Consider the following 25,788-nt stretch of genomic DNA (forward strand, 5'->3'; position numbering starts at 1 on the left):
ATGTATATATATATATGTGTGTGTATATATATACACACACACATATATATATGTATATATATACATATATGTATATCAGAGATGAGCGATGTAACACTGTTGAATACACCCCCACCCCCCCTCTAGCACTGGACTTTTAAATGGCTACCTGCTTACCTGTTGCATCTCACTTTCTGCAATGTTCACCTGTTTACATTTACTGCATTGCACTGTATAACTGTTTACACTCACTACTGCCCTGTTTCATCAATTGCCCTTGGGCTGCTATCACCAAAAAAAAAAAAAAATGCACAATACTTTTTATTAAGTTCACTTTTTTTTATTATATTCCATAACCTGACCAAAACCTGCACAATATACATAGATATACTACATATATATATATATATATATATATATATATATATATATATATATATATATATATATATATATATATAGTATTGATATAAAATGTCTATTTATACTCTCTGTACATAATCCCCCTATACTCCTGACAAACCTGTATTTATAACCCTACAGTGTTGTACAAAATACATCTCTTTTGCCTACAGAGCTGCACAGAAACACTGTACTCAAGTAGCACTTTGGTATTTAAACGCTTCCTTTGCACTTCTGGTTGGACGTCAACTGCATTTCATTGGTTCTGTACCTGTACTCCGCTCGTGACAATAAAGTCGAATCGAATCTAATCGAATCTAATATACTGTATATGCACATATATACAGACACTGTTTATTTATTTGTTTGTTTTGTTTATTTAGTCACCCATTAACTAATTAATTAATTAATGTGTGTGTTTATTTATTTATCTATCCATCGATTTCTCTATCTATTTATATATTTATTTATCTGTTTGTTTGTTTGTTTGTTTGTTTGTTTATTTATTTATTTGGTGCGGGTTGTTTTTTTATTACATCGTGATTTACTTTTTCATATAGTAGCATTGCATTGTATTATTGTCTTGTATTGCATTATTATTGTATGGGATCCATGCAAGCTGGAATCGGTTGCGGCCGCTCTTGAAAGCGCCGCGCCGTTTCGAGCGCCCCACACCGGGGGGGGCGGCACGTGACAGCTGGATTAGAGCCGCGGGCCGGTGCCGCGCGTTCAAGCGATTCTCCGCCGCGGCTGGAGCCCGGGGGGTGCTGTCGCTCCGTCGGCGTCGGTAACGGATAGGCTGTTGGCGGATCACGATTTGGGGATGACGAAGTCGATCCGGGGCACGGCTCCGGTAGGGCTGCACTGATTTCTATTTTCTTTAATATATATATAATATAATATATTAAAAAATATTAATAATTCTGGCGGGGGGCGGGTCGTGGGGGATGGAGCTCACGGCCACAGGGATCGCTCCGTCGGGCGCGTAGTTTCCCAGTCGTGTTTTAACGAGCGGCCACACAGGGGGTGGGGGGGGGGGGGGTGGGCGGGGGGTGGAGAAGAGGGAGGGGGGGGGGTGGGGTGGAGAATAAACACCCGCGTCGCTTGCGATCACAGTGATGCTGCAGATGCAGGCGGCGCCGGACCGGACCGTGGCTCGAGCGGACGTTCACGGAGAGGAGTGAAGACAGCCCCATTCATCGTTTGAGGTGGAGGGAGGGGGCGGGAGGGGGGGCGTGGGGGGGGGAAAGCGGACCGTGTGGAGAGAGACTGGACGATGGTGCCCGGAGCCGCCGCCGCCGCCACCACCACCACCACCACCACCACCACCATGCTCATGCCCGCGTCGGAAGCCGCTAAGATCTACCAGACCAACTACGTGCGGAACTCCCGCGCGATCGGCGTGCTGTGGGCGATCTTCACCATCCTCTTCGCCATCGTCAACGTGGTGTGCTTCATCCAGCCCTACTGGATCGGCGACGGCGTGGACACCCCGCAGGCGGGCTACTTCGGGCTCTTCTACTACTGCATCGGGAACGGGCTCTCCCGGGACCTGACGTGCCAGGGCAGCTTCACGGAGTTCGGCTCCATCCCGTCCGGTGCCTTCAAGGCCGCGTCCTTCTTCATCGGCATGTCCATGGTGCTGGTGCTCTCCTGCATCGGCTGCTTCACCCTCTTCTTCTTCTGCAGCACCGGCACGGTGTACAAGATCTGCGGCTGGATGCAGCTGGCTGCAGGTGAGAGCGACCGCTCCGTCCACAGGTGGATGGAGGCTCACAAGTGGGCATGAGAATCCACTAGAATCCACTAGAACCGAACCAAATTGCAACCCATTCCAAGCAAGGCACATAGTAGGAAGACTTGCTCTTCCAGAAGTGTGTTCAGCGGGACACTGTAGGTGACCACACACTCATTCCGTCAATGGGGGGAACAAGGAAAGTTTATTTGTTTCGCACATTTCACACACAAGGGGCAATTCAAAGATACAACAAGGCACAAAAGACATGATGAGAGCAGAGAGGAATGAAAAATATCATTAAAATTATGATTTGGAAAAAAAACGCATCATAAAATCATATACTGGAAAAAACAACTCTTACTCCTTTCAAATACAGCATATCGCAGAATCAAGATGTCTGAGTGTCCCTGTCCCCCGGTGGGCTTTCGATTCGGTTGATGTTGTCTTCAGTTTTTATGGTGTGATCAGACTTGGCATGGGACCGTTTCGGCCCAAACTTTGGCAGTGTTGAAATTGATTATCTTGGTGTAAGTGACACACCACTGCAACGTGCTGGCGTTGTGTACGCCGTAAGCCAGCATAATAAGGCTGTTTTTACGTGTTTTTGTTGTTGTTGTTTGTTGTTGTTGTTGTTGTTGTTGTTGTTTTTTTAGCCCTCACAGATCAAAACGACTTCTCATGCCTGAATCCTGTTTTTGATTTCTCTTCGTTTTTTTTTAACACCTCCCTTTGAATTTTCAGATTCATCTTAAAACTCTAACAACTTTTTTTTTTTTCTCTCTCTCACGGCCCTAATCCTCTCCCATAACACAGATCTGAGAATATGATTGATATGTTTTACCGTATGAATTTAAAAAAATAATAATGATAAATAAAAAAAGAGTCGCATTGGGTGGCGTCTCTCAGTTTGGCCGAAATCGATCTCCCCGGCGCGTCGATCGCTCGGAGGCGCCGTCACCACTCCTCCGACCCCCCGCGGCTCATCCCTAATTCAGCTTCTATCTCTTTGCCCGGCCGTCGTCCAGAAATGCCGCGAGGCCAGTGTGAAATTGGCTATCAAGAGATTCCTGGGGAATCGTAATTGGCGGCACGGAAGAGCTCTCTCTCCCCAGAGCGTCTCAAGAAGTCGACGCGGTTGCGAGAGACCCTCCCCGGGCGTCACGTTATCAGGTGTCATTCCAGGTCGTATCGATCGCCGTGGCGTTCGATCAAGGACACGGGAGGCAGCCTCGGAAGCGAATGAATGATAATTGCGCTCGATTCGCAAATAAGTGGCGCCGTCATGACGGCACTGGAATCTCGCTCTCTTGGACGATTATTGCAGAACACAGACGGAACGCTGTCAGTGTGATGGGCCTGTCGAGGTTTTAATCCATTTCAAGGTGTATCTCCCTCAATTTAGCACCATATACCGCCGCTTTACCGGAGCATATCTTATAGCTCCTGTGGAAGACTATGGCCGGCAACATTTTTTATTAAAATGGAAAATGGAAATGCAATCATGAAGGAGAATTTGCAGTGGCAACTCGTGAAATAATTACGACTCAAGATGAAAATAAATATTCAATTATTTAAATGGCATTCGCCACAACAGCGTGAACATTAAAGTGCACCATGGTTTGACATTACATTTGACTGAGTACTGCATGCCTTCAGACTGACTACACTAATATTCAAATGAGCTTTTGAAGAAATTGAAATAATCAATGCTTCATATTGCTGTAAAGCATCAAATGCAAATGTGATGTCGAATTTTCATTTTCAGTTTGAGTGAGATTTACCATACAAAAATGGCAATTGCAAATTAAAAGGTAAGATTGCATTGCTATTATTATTACATTTTCATTAACTTTTTGCCGGTCAGAGACCTCCAGAGGCTCTCTGCCTGTCTCACTCTCCAACCACAACCGCTTTCCTGCGTGAAGCCACTATCTCACTGAGATAACAGTTACCTCCGAGGCCCACTCTGACAGGGGACCCCACTCAGGCGCGGTCTTAGCGATTTGGAGGCCCCAGGCAGGACCAGTGCGAGGCCCTTCTCCACCTCCCTTCATGCAAGCATGGCTAGTGTAGAACAACGATTTAGAGGGAGCTCCTTTCAGGGAGCAAAGCTAAATGAGAACTCTAACTGAACCATTCAAACGCTGTTCGCGTTCAGTCAGAGGAAGACAAGGGGACAAGATTATGAATATGTTAAATACTGTTTGAAATACTATTTGAAATGACCCAGGAGTCTGGAGACACTCAAGCAAAACAGTCATTTGCTCGTTTTTGTTTGCGACTCTAACTGCAGCGATTTACAGGCTGAACTGGACAGAGGCCATGACACCTGAACCGTGAGTCGCTGATGAAATCTCTACTGGACAGTGTTCAAACTCTTTTATTAGGAATTGTATTGATCCTGTTAATACTCCTACATGTACATACAAATGGATTTATTTTAATAGAAACATTGGAATACTATGTTTCTGTAACCTCATAAATATTTAATTCCAAACAGAGTTAAGGACTTTTTGTCCAAGATTTGGCACATATGACTTTGTACATCTTTCACAGACAAATTTCCGTTTTGTACCTGATTTGGTATATATAGCTTATGATATTGACAGGTAATGGTCAAATTCCTTCACTCATTCACAAAATAGAAATCAATCATTCTGTCTTTCTCTCTGTCTGTCTAACCCTGACATTAAATAACTCTAGTGCAGTGGTGTGCGCAGAGCATTTTAGGGGCAGGTAAAAAATCAGCATCTCAAATCAGCTGGAACTCAGCAAGACTCTGTGCTGTGATTGGTTGAGATGCTGCCTTTCAGTGTCGCAGGTTCAAGTCCACATTTCGCCGTCCAAGTCACCGCCATTGTTTGGTAAATCAGACGACTGGAGGAGACAACATCGGCTGGTAAGTTTCTGTGGCTGAAGGCTGAAAGAGATAAGTCCCTAGGAGTGATGCTGTAGAGGGTTGGATACAGAGAGAGCTTTTGAAAGGTATCGCCCCAAAGGTGCATTGCCCAGAGACCAGGGTAGAGTGCGAAGGCGCCCTGATGGTTCAGACGCTGCTATTCACAAGTTCAAGTCCTGATTTTTCCATCCATGTCCCCAAAGAGATAAGTCATTGGATAAGGAATTAAGGGTTTGACGCCGGGTGATGTTTTGAAAAGCCGGCAACACAAGTTCACATTTAAAAGCGCCTGGACACCAGTGCTGCCCTCATCCAACGACTTATCTCTTTGCGGACATGGGTGGAAAAATCAGCACCTGTACCTGTGACAGCTTCTAACTTAAAGTTCTGTCTAAAACAGGGTTTTTATTAAAAAAAAACAAACATCCACACAAATTCAAGGGGCCCCCTAGTGCACCAGGCTCCAGGCAATTGCCTATCTATGCCATAATGGAAAGACCGCCTGTGACCCCACCCTCTGTCCCCACCCGTCCATTGCCAAAACCTTGGAAAAGAATGCAAGGTCAGTGGGAACATCACTAAACCAAGCAGTGGAGGCAGCCGCCAGCGGTTGGGTTGAAGGAGGGATGTACTGGCACTGATGTGCTGCTGCCCGTCAGTGCTCAATATACTGGATCACTGATGGCCATCTGGACGCCACTTATGCGCTCACACACAAATTCACACGTGCACGCACATGGTCGTCGGCTCACTGACACCTACAAACTCGCGAACATGGAATAGGACATAGGCATCACCTAGCCAATGCAGCGCAAGTAAAAAAGGCCATTTAGAGGAACAACGACTGTCAAATCCTAACTGTTGTAGAAAGTCTTCCCGCGAAAAGCAAGGCAAGTTACCCACAGTGCCTTTCATGCATTTACTGTCAATGATCCTTTTACCGGTTGTTTGCCTAGCAACCTAGGCAACCTAAGTGGATCGCCTCTTGGTGCACTCTGTGCCTACTAAAAGGTCCTCTGGAGAGAGAAGCTGGCATTAGCAGCAAACAATAAAAGCTCCATTTGGTGGCAAGAGGTTTATTGATTCATGTGATTTTTCTTAGCACAGCAGAGTGAACTTCTGGATGCTCTGCATCCCTACACACAGCACTGTTTGTACTGGAGGGTTTGCGTAAATGTTTACCTGTATCAGTGTGTGTGTGTGTGTGTGTGTGTGTGTGTGTGTGTGTGTAAGGAACAAACAGAGAGAGTGACTGTGGGTGTGTCTGAGCACTACACTCATGATCCCCCACAACGGCCGTGCCGGCATGTGAACATACGGTTCACATACATTGTTCTCTAGATTTTCCATTCCGCCCGTTCTTTTTTTGCCAGAATTTGAAATGCGTGCCGATGAGTGGCTGTAGTGTGAAGGTTGATAATGCTATGCCAGCGCACACTGCATTCCTGATGTATTCAATTTCACACCTCTTCAGAAGGATGGCATGCGCAAGAGGTGCACACTTACCACAGTGGAACGCGGAGGAAAAGACGAAGGGAGAAAATACAAGGGCTGATGAAAAGCAACATCAATTTCTGTTAAATTCTTTACAAATAAAGAGAGAAATGCGCTGAATGTGTATTCACTATTTAAAAAAATTGCACAAATATTTTAGTAACCATGAACTTTGGATAATCTATGGTTAATAACCCAGTCTAAGTTACATTGTGATGCAAGGTCTGCTTTAGTTTTGTCACTTATTGCAATTTGTATTGCAATTAAATTGCAATAACTATTGATCACTGTCACTGTGGTGGAGACAGACCTGGTTTAAAGTCGGCCGTTAATGACATCAGCCAGTTCCCAGCTTCTCACTGGTATCGTTAGGGACCGGAAGAGTCCAGGAGGCTTACAGCAGTGATGTAACTAAAGTACACTGGAGCTTAGGACACAGTCATGATCTGTCACACACACACACACACACACACACACACACACACACACACACACACACACACACACACACACACACACACACACACAGGCCGTCCTACTGAAATGGTCAGTATGCAGAGCTTTAGTGAGAGCTCTGTGAGAGACTCAGGGAACCTGGATGATTAAGCAGCTAGATGTCACAAAGTGATTCTAAAATCTATTTTCAGAGCCTAATTCTGAGTCAACGATTTCAAAGGTGTGTCCGTGTTGCAATGAAGGTGTAGAAATACTAACTTGCAACAACTAAGTTTTTTTTTTTTTTTAATAGATTCAAGAGGATTGTTTGCCACATACTGTATGTATACATACTGTACGTTCATACATATATGCAGTGAAATGTCATGGCACCCGGAGATTACGCACAATAAGCTCTAAAAATACTAAAGTTTGCGTAATCGACACGAGGCGCTCGCACATTTGTACTTTGTCCTCGCACTTAAGCATTCATAATGTGTAGTAATCTACTCCGTTATTTTTAGAACATCTTAATTCTTCTGATTACTCTGTCTAGACCGCACTGTGAGAGTTCTGTAATCATTATTTCATTTGAACTGGCTTATGCTCACAATAACCCTGATAACAAAGAAGGCAATATGATGACGGTCCATATCAAGGTGCCAACGTAATCTATGGTGGATGTATTCACTGGAGCTGTAGCGCCAAGGTGATACTCGGGTTTAAGAAAAAAAAAAGTCAAATAAAGAAAAATTAATTTAACAACTTTGACATTTTAGTGAATTTAATGAATGTCGCGGCTCCATAATTCTCTCGCTCGATTCTTATTTGAGTTATGACTCAAATGTTGAATCAGGAGGCCTTGGAAAAACGACCCCTCTTTTGGATGCTGCGACGGCGGAGTTTTTCCAAGTTTTTGAGTGGCTTTTAACTCATACTCACAATTAATTGATTCAATGGCTATATCATACATTATTATATAGTTATATCGTTTATTATTATTATTATTTTATTTTTTATTATTATTATTATTATTATTATTTTTTTTTTTTTATTATTATTTTTTTATATGGAAAGATGATTTCATAGAAAAATAATAGGATTTCATAAAATGATAATAATAATAATAATAATAATAATTAATAAAAAAAAAATATATATATATATAATAACAATAATAATAAAAACGTCACTAATTAATGATGTAATTAATAATAATAGCCAGCTCTCTCCTGCTTCCTGATTCCTCTATGGAGTCCTGTAGTGCACACTGTGCAAACTGCATGAGTTCAGCGGGCCGTCTAATGGAACTCTCATCCTGCGTGTAAATCCAAACACAATGCGGAGGAGGCGTTGTAAAGGTGGCACAGGAGGTGATCTGTTTTATGTGCGTTGTGGCCCCATGGAATAATGATAGACCGAAGACATTCATTTCCATTTGCACCGTAATGGAGATGTTGCCATCACTGTGGGGACGTCGCCTACATGCGTCTGCGAGTTTTCATGAGGTGCTTCCGCTGAGTATCCCGAGGTCTTAACGTGTTTGCGCTGTGTAGATTTGGCCCTGCACCCGAGCAGATAGATAATTGACTTGCTATTGAACTTGCATTGTCAAGGTCATATATTTGATCCCTGCAATGTTTTTTCTAGTGACGGCGGTTTGTCATTCTGAGGTGATAATAAGTCAATGTTTCACGAGTCAAAGTGGCCCTGAAATTGAGCTCAAGCATGATGGACAGGTGCAACGCAGGGCTGGTGGGGGCCCGTTTGAGGTAAAGCAAGACTGGCGTGCCTGATTCGGGAGTCACGGGGTATTTAGGGACTTAAGTATGACTGACAGTTTTGATTGCGGTGCAGTTAGGAGGTGGAATGAAGAGAGAAATGGAGATTAGGGCAGATGGGAGAAGTCGAAGAGACTGACAGAGCAGTGGATGAAAATGACATCCGAGCTCCCTCTCCTTCAAAGTGCTCCAGGAGTCTAATTACCTTCCACCAAATGCATACTCCAACATTAACGGGTAAATTGCCCAAGAAAATGACATTGACGACAGGGTGCTCATTGATATGGCAAACATGCGGACACGAGCAAACTTAACATAACCGCTCCAGGCAGGACCACTTCGCTTTTTGAGAATGCAAACACACAGGGGATGTTATTTGAGTAAAGGGACGCGTCTTCCTGGTAGTTTGGACCGCCTCTGTGGTGGCAACAACCGTAATGGGTATAGTATAGTAGGATGAAGGACGGTTTTAACACCGTTGGTTTGAGGCCCGTACCCCAGGCTCCCATCAACTCATCGTTAAAAAAAACAAAAAACTTTTTCAAAGAAAGTCAACTGTCGATCCGCCAATTACACTCATAATTTGCAGGATGACGAATCGATCCAAACGCGGTTCCTGAAGAGCGATGGATCCTTGCATTGCTGCCGAAGATAGATAATACATGTTTTATGAGGCGGACGTCCATGGTTCACTCACACGGGGCGATGGAATGCTGGAATTGGATGTGCATCTTCAAAAGTCTGGTCGCATATTTCTAACTGTTTGGTAGTGAAGCTCTGGGGGATTATGAGCGAGGTAGAGCTGTCACAGCGCCTGATGTGGAGATAACGAGGTCCTTCCAGGAGCCCGCCGCAGGGGGTGTGCAAGCGCGGCGGCAGCACCGTGCCCGGCGCTAACGGCGGCCGATAACACGGCTAATCAGGCGGTAGTTACAGAGCCGCGGGAGGGCTTGGCAGCGCAGAGCAATATTCACTCCGCGCCGCGGAGCCGTCCGTGGGGACAGCGTGGACGTGTGAAGGGGAGAGTGAGAGGGAGAAAATGGAATAAAAGCTCCCGGAAAATCACCGCAGCCCTACTCATCCTGGTATTTTCCGCGAGCGCGTTTCGGCGTTTCCGAACTACTTTGAATACGAGGGCGCTCAAGCCGTGGTATCCGCTGAGGCCGGCAGCCGTTGATGTTATGATATTTTTCTCTCCCTGCAAAGGAGATTGTTGTCAGTCGCCTCGTCTGTTATCCTATTGTATTGTCCATCCCTCCGGGTAGTCACTAAATAGCCTACTTGCATACGCAGGGGCTCAGTGACAAATCCCCCAGCAGAAGTAAGTGATAATCTCATAGAGCGTAAGCCTCTCCCAAAGGGGAACACAAATAATGTACTCTCCTTCTCAATGTCTTTAAGTGCTAGCTATCTAGAACAACTCAGTTAACTCGTTCTTCATGGTAGCATGTGATCAATCCCTCCCATGTAGTAACTCCATCCGTCCATCTATCCGTTGCAGGGTCACACACACCGGTCACACCTACGGCCAACATGGGGATCTCGCTTGCTTGTCACGTCCCACGTACACTACGCTCAGATTCTGATCACTCCGGGCGTTTTCCGTTAAATCATGGTCACCGCGTACACGTAACCCGTTAAAAAGGGACACGTTAAGCCTCTTCGGTTCGAAAGTCCGAAAGGACGTCGGGTCTTCCACAGCTCATTAGGATTTGGCTCCCCTGTCTCCCCAGGAATAATGTAATTAGTGTTGCTGGGAAGGAGGAGGAGGAGGAGAAGGACGATGACCTGATTAGAGGTCTGCCCTAGCGGTTGTCCCCCTCGCCCCCACCCCATTCGCCATGCGCGAAGAGACCACATACTTACTTTGCGTTCCCACTTGGCTAAGACGGAAACGGAAACAAAATAACCGTTGGTTTGTGAATAAATCCTCTCAGTCGCTGATTTGAATGAATGCCCTCAAGGGCGTTTTGGCATTTTCTCTGGGATTCTCCCCGGAGGTGCAGGTTTTTTTTTTTCTTATGTGAAACGCAATTGCAGCTCTCTCCGACAAAACATCCCCGTGGCAGGCCTGTGCTCGACTTAGTCTCCGAACAACGACAACACAAAAGGAATCCTGCTTTCTGTTACCGAGCACATTGCAGAGCACAGTGAATGATTTTGCAAAAAGGCGAGGATGCTCAACAAGCTGCCCACACATCCGTCTCTCACCCATCCCTCCACGAGCCTGCTATCTTTTTTCGTTTGGCCCTGAATAAGCGCTTCTCTCTCTGACTTCATAATTAAGAAGTGATGCGAGTTGAACTCCCTTTAATTAGGACCTGAGGGTAAAGGGAGAGTATTTCTTCACACAATTAATCTCAGGCCCAGGGGGCAATACGAGAGAGCGGCGCGTTTTACCAGGAAAATTGGGAGACTCATATCCCTAATAAGCTGTCATGCTCTCTGTGAAAATGTTTTATATTCTGCAAACAAACCGACATGTTTGCATATTGCAAGCCGACACTGAGAGCTCACCATTGACTGTCTTGATATCAATATTAATAGTTTTCTTTTAGAGTCAGCCAACAGAAGCAAGGTCACTTGCATTTTGGTCTATCCGAGTAGACACGTTATCTTTGGGATGGTGCGCTCTAAATTTTGTGAAGACGTCTCCTCTCCCAGGCAGCTGGCCTTCACATATCGGAGAGGGAGGGGGCGAGGCATATAGATTTCCCATCTGGGTTTATCTTCTTGATCGCCAGGCTTGAGTGAGCAGGACAGCCAGCTGATTTACTCCCCCCCTCTTCTTCAGTGTGTGTGTGTGTGTGTGTGTGTGTGTGTGTGGGGTGAACAGGGCGCACTGACCCATTTTAAATAATCTGTATGTGTTTAAATGGCATCTTTGCATGTGCTCGCTTGACTGATTTCTGGCCAGAATATATGTGTGTGTGTGTGTGTGTGTGTGTGTGTGTGTGTGTGTGTGTGTGTGTGTGTGTGTGTGTGTGTGTGTGTGTGTGTGTGTGTGTGTGAGTTAATGAGTGATGTTGGCGTCTGCTTGTGTCAAGACGGACGTGCAGAGCCAGGTTTTCTCCATCCATCTTGCCCAGCTGTGTCACCTGGCTGTCCTTGTTTGAGGGTAAATGATCCTGTGGTGTCGACTGATTGATGGGGAAAGCATCCCCGTCAAGGTCACACCGCGCCGTCCAGTCTGGACCTCCCCAAAAAGCTGTAAACTCTCATTTTTGAAGACAGGGAGGAGGCGAAATAGTGTTTTAAACTTTTGAAGGAAAAATCTTTATTTTATTATTATTTTTTTGAACACAGCTCCTCTCCCTCCTCCCTCCTCCCAGAAGTGGACATCGCGTTTTTTCCCTTTGATGTGGACCACTCCACTCCCACAGTCCTGAATTCAGCCTGACATTGTTGAGAACGAGACAGCCCGGCGTGGGGTTCTGACTTTTGATCAAAGCAACTACTCGCTCTCTCTCCCTTCCTCTTTCGCTCTCCCTTTCCGTTTTCGACATACGATATGAGCCCGGCTCTCCAGTCCTGCGTACCTCCACATTTCATCGGGGGCGGAGGCAAAAAGTCCAAATCCCGAAGACAGTGATCTCCGTCTTCTCCGGCAGCTTTCTTGGCGGGCGCTTTCATCTGTTCAATCCCCTTTTCCTTATGAATCAATGCCTTCATTGGAGAAGCAGGAATGTCTTTGACCAGGGCTGGCGCACGCAGGCTATGACCAGTCAGGCAGACATGACTTCTGGAATATATTACCCTGCCTCCCGGGCTGCCTCTGGCCCGGAAGAAGATTTAAGCACAACATTGACCGAAACATAGGGAAGACATGACTGCGATCGCGGATGAGTCAAAGTGCCCTGCTGTTCCACCGGAGAGGCCCTCCGATGTGTCTAAAAGCAAGATGGTTTTTTTATACAGGCTTGCGTGAGACTGCAGGCCATAGGAAATGAGCTAGTGCACGCAGAAGTAAAATAAATTAGACGGAACACATGCATCTCCACGGGCTGTTGAGGGGAAGAGCCGGTTCATACAACCGCGAGTGTCCTCTGAGGTGGACGCCTTCATTACGCTGATCATCCATCTGTGATTATGAGGAGGGCGTGGAGCTGCGAAAGAGAGGTAGCACCATGCCGTATGAAAGACTAACAATATTGATGGGAGGGGGGTTGCATCAAAAGCAACCTCAGCGGAGAGTGGGGGGATAGATGGAATACAAATTAGTTCCCGAGCTGGGGAGGACATCAAAAGGCTCCGGCCGTCATGTTAGCGGCACGCGAAGGGTCGTTATTTGATAAGCTTACCTTGGGGAGTTAAGATCTGTGAGCTGCGGTGTAGTTTATTTCGGTTTCCTTTCCCAATGGGCACAGGTGATCACACCAGGGAGTCCCAAACGGGAGACGGATTCAGGATCTGATGTTTTGGTTCTGGGAGGTTTTTTGGTATCGTAATGCGGCCGTGAGCCAGTGTGGGTGTATCTGAGTTTGACGTGTGTGTGTGTGTGTGTATGTGGGTTTGTGTTTACACACGTGAACAGTCCGCAGCACGTTGTTTCCTCAGGCCCCAGTTGTCTATAGCCAAGTGGTGTCCGTAGGTCGCGGATCAGAGGACAGCCACTACGTGGCGTGGAAGCAACATGGGGCGGGTTGGGTGTACGGAGACAGAGCGACCGCATTTCATGCTCTTCCTCCCGAAGCTTTGCGCACAGGTTACTATGGAAACGGCACTCTGCCGGCTGCGCGGCATCACCCGCTCCCTACACCCCACCCTGAACGGGGAGTCCATGGAGAAGAGAAGGTCCTGCAGGGTGGAGACAGATGGGTGCACTCTTGGAATCGATGCACCGGGCCTTGAGTTGAGGGTGTCTCCATGGCAACGTGTAATGGACCAGAGGTCCCGCTTGGCCATTCCCTGGCGACCCCTTTCTCGTGGGTCACAACATGGTGCGGGGAGATGATCCGTCTCACACCGCCGCCCTGACAGCTGTATACAAACGCAGCGCATGTGCTTCTGTAAGTGCGCATGAATAAAGCAAGACTCAACTTCTTTCTTCTTTGCTTTCTGTCTCAGCTTTCTTGCGTCTTTTCAAAGCAAACTTTAAGGTCTGCTGTTATGTACCCGCCCACTATCATCAAGTCTCTCTGTTGTAAACTTGTCCCCAGTGCCCCATTATTGCCAGCTTGGATTTCTCTATTCATGCCATGTGGATATCCTTCAGTAAGGCAGTTCTCTGGATGTTCTTAATCACTTAATCACTACGGAGTATATGAGAGAGAGAGAGAGAGTGAGAGAGAGAGAGAGAGAGAGAGAATGTTGTGCACTTTGGCATCTGCACAGATCTGAGAAAAATGAGCTCCAACGAGCCGGAGTGGAGCAATCCCCTCAGCCCCAACTTCAAACGCCAATGGTTTGGACAGAAAATAAGGACAATGGTTAAACATTTAAAATAACTGTCAACGTTGCCCGCCACTGAAGGAGCATCGTCCCTACACGCGAGAAAAGACGAGCGAGATCAGAAAGAGGAGAGAATGCGCTCACGAAGAGCTCTGTTTGATCTCCATTGAAGAAGTGCTCCATGCCTGGACTCTCAGGGTGCGCGATGAGGGCAAGAACTCTCACGAGAGGCGTGACTATCGTCTGACCCTTGGGCTCTTCCTCACTCTAGTTGTAAAAAAAAAACAAAGAACATTTTCGGGCTTATCCTGCTCATGGAAGTGCTTCAAAAATGTCGTTATTTACTACTTATTAGTGGAAGGGGATTTGAGCTTTGCTGACTGAGAACACAAGGCTAATCACATGTTCTCTGTCTGTCTGCGAGGCGGTGCAGTTCGTCGCCAGACCGAGACTCCCTAGCAGACGCTCGGCATTCCACAGGTCTACTGGCATGAGCCAGTAATTAACAGGAACATCTGTTCCAAGTCACTTACTCTGCTCCTTACACCTTGGAGGTTTTGGGGAAAAAAAAAACAAAAAAACAAAAAAAACAAGTCCCCTAGGTGTTCTGAAGTGCAAAAGGCTGCTATGGATCACGGATGTGGTACTCTAATTGGTGGCTGTTACTTAGCGTAGGCCGAGGGAGAGGGTTACAGAGATACAGACTGAGTATCACAGCACACAGGGACGGTCTTAGTGATTTGGACAAATGTGAGGCCCTTCTCCACCTCACTTAATGCAAGCACGGCTACCGTCTGTCTGTGGTGCGAGAAGAACGTAGACCTTTTAATGAAGTAGGTGTACCAGTACCCTGACATAACATAGCTAGTGTGCATAGAGCAAAATTGATCACCTCAGAGAAGGTGGAACACAGCTGGAGTGATGGGTTCCGATGCCGCCTTTTGGTGCTGCCGTCACAGGTTCAGTGCCAGATTTTGCCATTCAAGTCCTGTTCCGTGAATCAAATGACTCCTCATAAGACTCACCGGCTCAAATTGGGGTAAGCCTCTCATGCAGGAGACCAAGGTTTCGAAGACCTGAGAGCTCAATGCCGAGTGGGAGCACCGCACTCGCAGGTTCAAGTCCTGTTCCTTTAATGAAATGATTGTCGGAGACCTACTGAGCTCAGCAAGTCCTGGGGGGCACAAAGAGATTAGCCGGTGTCAGAGGACTTCAGGGTTCAATGCCGAGAGAGCTTTTAAAAAGCTGGCACCCCGAGGGCACGTTTAAAAAAAAAAAGGCCGGCCACCAGGGCTAAGCGTGAAGGTGACCCGGTAGCGTAATGGTGTTCTCAATCTCATATCCCAAACGCATCCGTGGATGAGGACGGGTGGCCAGTTCACTTTCCCTCTCTGTCCCGGTCGCCGAAATCGCAAAAACAACAAATCCCGCTGCGGTGGGACCTGGAACGATGATGCTGGGGGGTGTTTTCTGACAGAGAGCCGTATGCGGCTGAAGTTTTGAGACACCTCATAAATGACTGGTGTACGTATTATGATGATTGTAAATGACTTTGGGCCTCTGAGTCGTATGAAGCTTCGTTGCCTCCGACAGTCATGTGATTCAAGGAACAGGACTTGGATGGAAAAAACTAGGACTTGACCCTGTGACGGCAGCATCTGTACCATCACGCCACCAGGTCGACGTCACGCTTGGCTCTGGTCTCTGGGCGCTGTCTGTCTGTCTAATGCCCATTTTGGGTATTGCGTTCGATATGTCCGTTTGTGGACTAGATATGGAGGAATATATTTGATCACGGCAGCTATAGGTAATTTTATACATTATCAATTACAAGTTCATAACAGTAATAATAGTTCATAATATCCCCCATATTGAATGATGAATAATGTAATTTATCAGACTACTGTAGGTTTTGTATTCATGATAATCCCGGTGCCGTGTAACAAGCTTATTGTTACTTCTGCTTATTCACCTGATTGATTTATGTTTTGTAATGAATTCAGACGACATGCGTACATTTGGTCTCTTGTGTTGGACTAAATTAGGCATGGACTAAAATTAAAAAAAAAAAAAATCTGAGTGGCAGTCCCTGCAGGCTGTGAGAATTCCATTCGTGTAAAGGGCCAAATCTCTTAAAAAGAGCGGAAGTTTTCATCACACCCCAAGTGTATCTCTCCTCTCCTCCTGCACACAAATTTACGAGGCACCCTAGCGCGATGGGGCAGTAAAAAAAAAAATAATAATAATAATAAAAAAAAAAAAATAGGCCATGGCCTGTCACCATGGCAATGCAGCATCTACCTCCTCCGTCTCAAACAAAGCCGTGTTTTTCAACTGCTGATTGCATAATTTGGTGCATTGAATGACCTCTCCAGATCGCGAGAATCACTCAGTGTCTATTCATGGCCAGTGGGGACGCGCCGCGGCGTTCCATTAAATGTCACACGTAAACACCCATTCCACTCAGAGTAAGCTGTGAGCCCAACCGGCCACAACAATCTGATTTAGCGCCAGAGTTGGGGAGCTTCCCTGGTTGTTGCCTTACAAAGCACAATTTATTTGATAAAGGCAAGTATTGTATAAGCCTGAACCAAAACCAGGTGTTCTTTCTTTATTTCTGAAGACATGATGAAAGCTAATAATCCTGCTCTTTTTAGTCCTCTCTCTACTTAATGGATGTGTCTGCTTGAGACAGGGAACGATTGGGCTGTAAAAATTGGATCCTCAATCCATTTCAGGGGACACCCCCTTTTAAGGGACCATCCCAAAATGACCCCATCGTGCGTTTTGACAAAAATGTCTCTCTTTTCAATAAGCGCAGGCAATCTGTATTGACGTGCAGTGAAGGCCAGTGAAACCATGTGTGGTTAGTTATGGTTTGACTGAAGTCTCCGCCCAAATATGTGAAGTGTGCTTTTGGGTTTAGCTATTCTGTGATGGAGGAGCACGCCCCGTCTCGCGCTGCACCTTTAACCAGCCCCCTGTCCGACCACCCCCCCCCCCCCCCGCCTCAGATGAGATGCATTGAGATTCCGATCTTGTAGCTCTTGTTCCTGCTCTGCTCCTTCCAGCCACCGCTCCTCTCTCCCCTGTCATCTCCTTCCTCGCCTGGAAGTGACACATGAAAGCACATGAGCACACATCTGAGCATCAATTATAGACGCGGAGAGGCGGCCGCGCCCGCCACACACACACACACACACACACACACACACACACACACACACACACACACACACACACACACACACGCACACACACACGCCCACACACCCACACGCACAGACACACACACATTACATGCGGGCAAACACACGTACATACAGCACATGCAAACCCTGTTGATAAGTTCATTCTCATTCCTGACACCACCTAGTCTTTCTGCGTTGCTGGGCATCCCGATCAGATTCGACTGATTGTCTGAGCGCGTATCCACATGTCTGGCTCCGTCTGGTGCACGGCCAATGAAGAAACACTAAAGCCCCTTTTCTACTGCACAAAAAACAAACAAACAAACAAAAACAAAAAAAAACACTCACGCCAGCTAACTTCCGGCTTTTGTCTTAAGTGGGAAAGGTTACAATCGGCATTCATTCCCGGGACAAATGACTCGCGCATTAGTCACAGGTACTTATCGACTCCGGCTCCGAACGGCTGTGATGGAAACATAACACCTGGGCAGACACACTCCTTTTGCGTCGGGCGACGGGCGCCGAAGTTCCCCACGCTCCACGCCGGGCTCCGAGACCGCTCCAGCGCCGACACAAGACGCCCTTTTGCGGCGCGTTCGTGAGGTCGAACGTGACACACCAGAAAAAAAAGAAGGTCCTACTTGTCTACTCGCAGTGGGAGAGGAGTCAGTTGCCTACTTTTAGCGTGTTTACCCGCGTTCAAAAGATTTGCATATATGGGCCCATTTTGGTGGAAAACAGTGCACGAAACTTCTTTTACCATTTTAAGCTCGGTCTGCACGGGGATATGCTCCTCTCCCTCGCTCTAATGCGGTCTTTTTCCCTTTAAACCTTATCTCTTCCTTCAAGATTGTCTTTTCTCCTTTACGTTTCCACCCTCCTCATCTACCTCCTTGTATAAAATCCTTATCAGTCATGACAACAAGGGAAATTAGGTTTTGTAATTTAGGTAGAATAGCCGAAGGAATGGTGGCAGGGGGCATGCTAATGCACTTCTGTTGGTGCCGGGGTGCATGCACAATGGACCACAACGTTCTCGCTGGCGTGTTTCACGGACAGCATATTGTTGTACCAGAGTTGCGCCGTCTCTCATCAATCGTCAATGAATAAATCACCGCCGCGGTCGGACGGATCCCCACGGGAAAACACAATGCCAAACAACACCACCTCATCAACCTCACACCCAATACGACAAACGACAACAACAACAGGGAGCCCCTCCTTTCCTGTGGAGAGTCGGATTCCGCGCACGAAAAAGCTGTCTCGTGGAAAAAGGTTAAATATTCAGCCGAGCAAAACCACTCGGTGGTACTGGGAAAAAAAAAACAGCCTGACATTTTCCCTGACGTGGTTCGTGTCCCACGGAACCCAGGCGCAGTTCATCCAATGGCCACTAGGGGAGGATCCGACTGTCGCACGCGAACATGCATTTTTTGTCATGGCAAGGCTATTGCTTTTTATTTTATTATTCTATTATTCTTTCCCAATTAATAGGGTCAAGTGAGAATACTAATAATGTAGCTGAAGGCGTCGCTTTTATTTATTTATTTATTTATTTATTTATTTGTATTTCGAGTGTTCAAGTTTCCCCTCCCCTTTAATAATGGAGCTCATAGGAAATAAAGACTTTATTCCCAAACACACAGTACCTTTGAATGTCTGCTTTTAGGGGAGTGTGGTGTTGCATGTGAACCAGTGACACTCGGACCCTCACTCTGCTGTGATGTGGGTCGACAGCAGGGAGAGACGCCGTGAGGTATTGAATCTAGTAGCGGGTGATAAGGAGGAAGGGGGCACGCAGTAGAGACCACCCTGGAGCCCTCAGCACCACCGGTTCATAGATACATGCACTCACACATACTGTATGCATGCACAGACAGACAGATGAACATAACAAAATAAAATCAAATCAAATAATGAATAATAGAAAAGTTGGTAAATAAACCATATGCCTCATGATCACAAATATGTAATACAGCTGCATGCAGCAATACGCGGGGTCCAGGGCAGTTGGGACGTTGTTAAAGTTCAATGGACGAGTGTGCTCTGACCCTCTGTTCTGTTGTGTTTCGTGACGGCAGAAGTTCATTCGCTCTGGCCCGGTCACAGTGTACTTCTGTGATCGGGTGGTGTTTGCGGCTGCGGGTGGGTTTCCTACGCCGCCACTAACGATGGTTATGAATCTGAAGTAGGGCTGCAACATTATGGCCGAAACCATAGTACAGATTATTTTAATCAATATTGTGGTCACGATTATTTATCACGGCTATTAATCCTTTTTGGGGAATAAAATAATTGTTTATTTTATTGCACTTTGTAAATTAACAGAAAACTGACTTCACATGCATTTTATAAACCTATTAATAAATAAACTCAAACGTACGAATGTTTGAATCAAAATACGACTTCCTTCACATTAATTCAGTCTTCTTAAGGCTATATATAAAATACATTCAAACAAGAAGGTCAGTTAAATTTCACCTGCAGGTTTTTTTGCAAAAAAAAAAAAAAAAACCCCAAAAAAACCAACGTACTGCCTCTGAATTTTCAGAGTCCTCCTCCGGGGACGGAGAACGGAACTACGGAGCCCGGTGGGCTTCCATTAACCCCCTCCTGCCCGGACGCCGGCGGGAGCGGAAAGAGCCGTTCAGTTCTGTGCCTCGTTCCTCCCGTGAAAAGGCGTCGGTGACGTAGTCCGAGTCCGAGACGGATGCATCAGTGTTTCCAGCCTTTCTTCTTCCGTGGCACACTGTCCTGCTATTCCACGCCCACATCCTCCTCTTTTAACCGCTAAAAACTCTGCTTATTGTTATGGCCAAGTCCAAAGAAAAACAGGCGAATGCATTTGCCGTAATTCGTATTGAATGTGACTTATTTGCGTTCCACTAAAATACGTAACTTTAACGCGTCATTTGAGAGGTTCTCATGGCGCCCGGCGAGCCGGTGTGGAAAACGCCGCGGATACATTAAAGTAGCGCCGCCTCTTTGGGAATCAAGCGACGGACAGGCTGCCAAGGCGTGAGGGCTGCCTGGATGCTTCCTTCCTCAATGTCTGAATCCATCCCTGTGGAGATGAGGAGCTTGACCCTCGTCGGTGCGGCCCCCCCCGTTGTCCAAGGTTGTATTCGCGCGCCAGGCGGCAGGATTCCGTCCGGATTTAGCGACTATCGCCCGGTCCATCCTCCTACATTTTTTAAGCGTTTCGGCCTTGAGAGGGAGGCGTTGAGAAGGATTGTGTCTGTTTTCATTTGATTTAATTTTTGGGGTTTATCTGAGCCCCACATTGAAACGCAGCAGGATGTGTGAGGTTGATGAGGACAGCGGACGGTCTTTGTTTGCATCACCGCGTGAACAGTGACATACGGGCGGAGTGTTTGATGTCAAGGTTACAGGATCTGGTCTCCCGATCGGGGAACTTTTGACCGTGTGAGTCTGACCTGCTTTCAGTCCAGCGCGGCCATCAGAAAGAGAGAGAGAGAGAGAGAGAGAGAGAGAGAGAGAGAGGGAGAGAGGCTCTTTGATCGCCCGCTCTCGAGGGTTGAGCTCTGTAAAGATTGCGGTTGCAACGGCACCGAGTCCTCAGCCGCCGGCTATTTGCAGCCCCCAGTCCCACTGGGGCTGACTGTTATTACCCAGCAGATACGCAAACAATGCAACGAATCCTCCGGCAGAGACGGAAAAAATTAAAATGAAAACCCGAGACATCCATACCGTGTACGCTATTTGCTTGAAAAGTTTGGTTTCTCCCATTTCCCACGTGAAAAATATTTCCCCCCCACGGAGAAGTGGACGTCGGGGCGTTTCAGGGGCCCCCTCAGGCTCCCCCACTGACCTCTATGGGAGGTGTCATTGAAGATCAGCGATCGCTTTGATTAGACATTAGAGGAGCGGTGTGTGTGTGTGTGTGTGTGTGTGTGTGTGTGTGTGTGTGTGTTTGTTTTTGTTTGGGAGGCTGCCGGAACAGTCAATAGATTGTAGGCACGGAATAGGGATCCCTGCATATCTTACCCCGACAACAGCAGTTCCCAACCTTTCCGGACTCGCCGCCCACTTGAAAATCTCAAAAGTGGATGCGGCCCACATCCGGAGCAGAAGTGATAGGGGAGCCAAACAGTGTGTTCTCAGAGGACGTTTATTTTAACAATCAAAGGCATTTTCATAGATACAGTGTAGTAGTGGTAAAAAAAAAAAGAGGTGGGTTAAATATAACTTTATACCGATGGGTCTTTCGCAGCTTTACCGGCCTCGGCCACGAGTCGGGCGACCCCGATAGGGCGCTTCCACTGCCTTTGAGTTCTCGGTGCCCATACACAACGTTTCAATGACTTTCTTCTTGCCCTGATACTCCTTGAGCTTATTATCGAAAAATTCAAGCGGCTTGGACACGTCGGTGTTTTGTCTCGCGGTGACGGCGCAGTTCACATGGCTTTGGAGATTAGTCTGATAAAGTCTCGGAACACACCACGCACGGCGGTAACGGTTCGTCTTCTGTGCCTGTCCCAAAAAAACCCAGTGATAAATATTCGGCCCCATACTTTCTCCGAACCTTTCTTTTTTGTTTGACAGGTGGGCCTGTCCCGTCTGTTCGATGTCTTAATGGCTTCTTTCCTTTTCGTGGTGCCTGATGCCAGCCAACTATCCATTTTGATTTTCACCTCAAGTTCAAAAATGAGCAGGCGCATGCGATCGTGGTCCGGCTTGGTTCCTATCTATCAGTGATCATGCATTTTTATAGGTTTTAAAGAAAAAATACCATGAAATGATTATTATTATTTTGACATTTAAAATCATTTTTGTAATTAATAATTTTGCATTTATTTTTTCAATAAAATCTCCCTATGTTGTGTCCATGATTTGGCGGCCCACAGGTTGGGAATCGCTGCCCTCCAACAATGCTGGTTATTTTTACTATATTTTTACTATTATTTCTATTGGTGGGAGTATGAGACACGATGCCCCACACACCCATAGTACCGGTTCCATTTTAACACAGCAGTCATAGAGAAGAACCGGACACGAGCAGAAGTCGCTCTCCCTCTCTCTCTCTCTCTCTCTCTCTCTCTCGCTCTTACACTTCGGGGGCGGAGGAGGAAGAAGGGGGGAATCCTAGGGGTGGGTGTGGCGGGAGGGAGGGACATTCACGATCTGTCATTTTTGCGGATTATCATTCCACTTAATCTTGTGGCATTTTAGTCCGATAGCGTATGTAGGAGTACACACACACACACACACACACACACACACACACACAAGTCTCTAATACACGTGTCAAAAGATACAGATCAACCCCCCGCCATTCCTCTCTCGCTCGCTCTCTCTGACACACACACACACACACACACACACCCCAAAAAGAAAGAAAAAAACAAGTCTGGGCTTGGCGGCTCTCAAAGCGGGAACACAGACGTCCAAGGCCTATCACCATGACACTGATTGGCCCTGGTCTGCATTTCAGTGTGTGTGTGTGTGTGTGTGTGTGTGTGCGCCCACTGATGCCTCGCCTTCTGAACAGCCTGGTCTGTCATTGTCAGCCGTGCAAGAGGGGGGAAGGCTAATGAAGGCGGCGCGTGTACCCCTCCCCTCCTCCTCCTCCTCCTCCTCCTCCTCCTCTCAACCAGTGACTGTTGCGGACATAAGGGGGAGTGTGCATATCATGGAAGGAATGGAGAGAGATACAAGTGCAAGGAAGGAAGGAAGAGTCGGACACACACCGCTTGGTATAGACACTGTTTTGTTGGTTTTGCTTTCTAGTCCTCTGTGGTAAACAACACAAATCCCCCCCCCCCGCAGCGCCTCCTATTTTCAAGGTTCTTACCAGGTCCCTCGAGGTGCTTGAAGTGCTTGAATTTTGTCCGAAGAAATTAAAGTCGGTACAGAAATCTTAAGTCCTATTGAAAATAGCTCCTTTGTGCCAAAGTACTTGGAAAGCCCTTGGAAAAAAAGCCGTGGGGAAAAAAAATAAAAATAAAATCACTGAAAACCTGTGATGTTCCCCCTGGTCTTGTTGTCCAGAATCTCTTTCACGACAGGTGAGCCAGGGAAATGTGAATTGAATCCAGCAAGGTTGGACACTTATAATGTCGACTGATAATAGATGATAATAAGATGAATTATTTTTGCGTGTGTGTGTGTGTGTATATATATATATATATATATATATATATATATATATATACACACACACACACACACGTCTATATATACACACACACACTGTACACTAATATGAATAATAGACAATGGGACTAAGATAACATTGAAAAATGGTTCCATTTGTTTTGAGTGAAGTCTCTGAAAATTTGAAAAATTGTGTCCAAAGTCCTTGACTTTAATTTTGTAATGTTAGACTGAACCCTTTGTTTTTAATAACAACCCCCCCCCCCCCCAAAACACAGGTACGTGCCTGATCCTGGGCTGCATGATCTACCCGGACGGCTGGGATAGCGACGAGGTGAAGAGGATGTGCGGCGAGCAGACGGACAAGTACACGCTGGGGGCCTGCTCGGTGCGCTGGGCCTACATCCTGGCCATCATGGGCATCATGGACGCCCTCATCCTCTCCTTCCTGGCCTTCGTGCTGGGCAACCGCCAGGACAACCTGATGTCTGAGGAGCTGCTGGGAGACAGTAAGAGACGCACCCCGCCCCCCAAAAAACAACCCCAGCCAGGCGCGCTTTCATGAACGTGGAAGGACAGTCATTCCATGAAAGGAGTCCCGTTTGGGTCCACAGAGTTGAAGGACGTCAATAAAACCCAATAATCTGCCGGCATGTTTCGCCAGGCTAAGAAATACTAATTTAAATTTCGTTATTAACATACAAATCTATTTCCCCCCATCGACACAGCACATGTTAATAAAATCAAATTAAAACATTATTATAAATTTAAATACGATCATTTATTTGTGTAATCCCGCGTCACATTACACATGTGTAATGGACGATCAAAATAAGGCTTTTGTGCCTGAGGTGGGAAAATGTGTTTTCTGGGAAGTTTAACATGTATATTAAAGGATGGGATGTCAAAAAAAAAAATTGATTCTTTGTTATTAAAAATGTTACAAACGGAAAGGCCAAATGGCACCCATCCCACTGGGGAAGGACTCTGGTACATATCTGCTACCCGACACGAATCCCAAGCCGCAGTCAGGGAAAAACTGGAAAAACTCTAAATGCATCCGCTTCCCTGCTCGGCCCCCAACCGCCGCCACCACCACCACCACCACCCATAATTTCACACAGCCGAGTTTGTAATTTGCATACATTAGATGGGTGTTACATGGCACCTGCTTGCCTTGCTGCTAATACATAAGGGAGGAAGGGAGGTTGCAAGCAAGGGTAGAAATGGAGGTGCGGTGGAGAGAGAGAGCAGCTGATTCGAAGGCAAGGAGTGGAAAGGCGAGGAGGCCAGCAGGAGGAGAGAGGGGAGAGGAGAGGACACAGGGGACGGGGACGGAGGACGGGACGGAGCGACGACGCAGGGTCCAAGCCAAACAAGTAAATAGGGGTTAATTGAGGCCTCGGGACGCCGGACGCCGTCGTGAATCACCAATGCTTGTTTAAGCGGTTTGCTGCCAGTCTGCCGAAATTAATCACCGCCAGGCTATCGGCCGACCCGGGAGAAAGGAGGGATGGAGGGAGGAAACTGGCATAAGGAGGAGAAAAAAAAAAAGTGCATCAACGCGGGCAAAAGTATGTGTTAAGGATTTAAAAAATAAAATAAAAGGTGTATCACGGGTGGAACAGTTTATTTCCGAAGGATTTAAGTAGATATTAAATTATTATATTATAAGGTATTAAATGGTGACAAAAAAAGTGTATTCAGGATTTAAAAAAAAAAAAAATAAAGTGTATTAAGGAGAAAAAAGTGTACTAAAAGGTTGTTTAAAGGGTAAAAAAAAAAAAAAAAAAGGAGTGCATTAGTCGCAATAAAGCGCATTATGGATACAACATTTTTATTTCTTCCCCCTTCACCGAGGACTGAAAATCATTTCTTCGGGACATTTGGAAACATCTGGCGCCACAGGACGAGCGGCTGCGCTCCCTCCCGTTTATTTAGAAGAGGTTGCCACCTCGTGGCCGGGAACCGCGACTGCAACGCCCGCAGTGAACGCGTCTTCAGAGATGAGTGTGAGAGTATTGACTTGGATGTTTTTTTGGTTCACGGTTCTTTTCTTCCCACAGAGAGCGGTAACAATGCCATATAAGTCCTGTCGACGGCGCAGCGGACACGCAGGTAAAGACTCAGTGTGACTTACAACCCCTAAACAAATGTACGTATGAATTTTAAGAGTTGCACATCTGCAATTCACCGGCGATGGAACGTGGAACCGAGTAACTTAGTTTGTGACATTCGTTACTTTGCTACGGTACCACACGGAGAACCTTCGCATGCCCCCTTTCCGTATCAAAGACCCTCAATTCGATACGCACTAGGCCACTCTGACACGATTTTGTCTCTGGGACCCCGATCTCAGAG

General features: G+C 46.6%; 1 protein-coding gene across 1 annotated transcript; it reads left to right on the forward strand.

Annotated features, from left to right (window-relative positions):
• Positions 1–1,657: 1,657 nt before the first annotated feature.
• lhfpl3 (LHFPL tetraspan subfamily member 3) lies at positions 1,658–25,516 on the forward strand (the record flags this gene model as incomplete). The annotated part of the gene is made up of 3 exons (XM_080022759.1): positions 1,658–2,117; positions 23,706–23,936; positions 25,494–25,516. The coding sequence occupies 3 exons, from the start codon at positions 1,658–1,660 to the stop codon at positions 25,514–25,516; spliced, it is 714 nt and encodes a 237-aa protein (XP_079878885.1).
• Between the last annotated feature and the right edge of the window lie 272 nt (positions 25,517–25,788).

The sequence above is a fragment of the Zeus faber genome, assembly GCF_960531495.2.
Source record: "Zeus faber genome assembly, chromosome: 21".
NCBI lineage: Eukaryota > Metazoa > Chordata > Actinopteri > Zeiformes > Zeidae > Zeus > Zeus faber.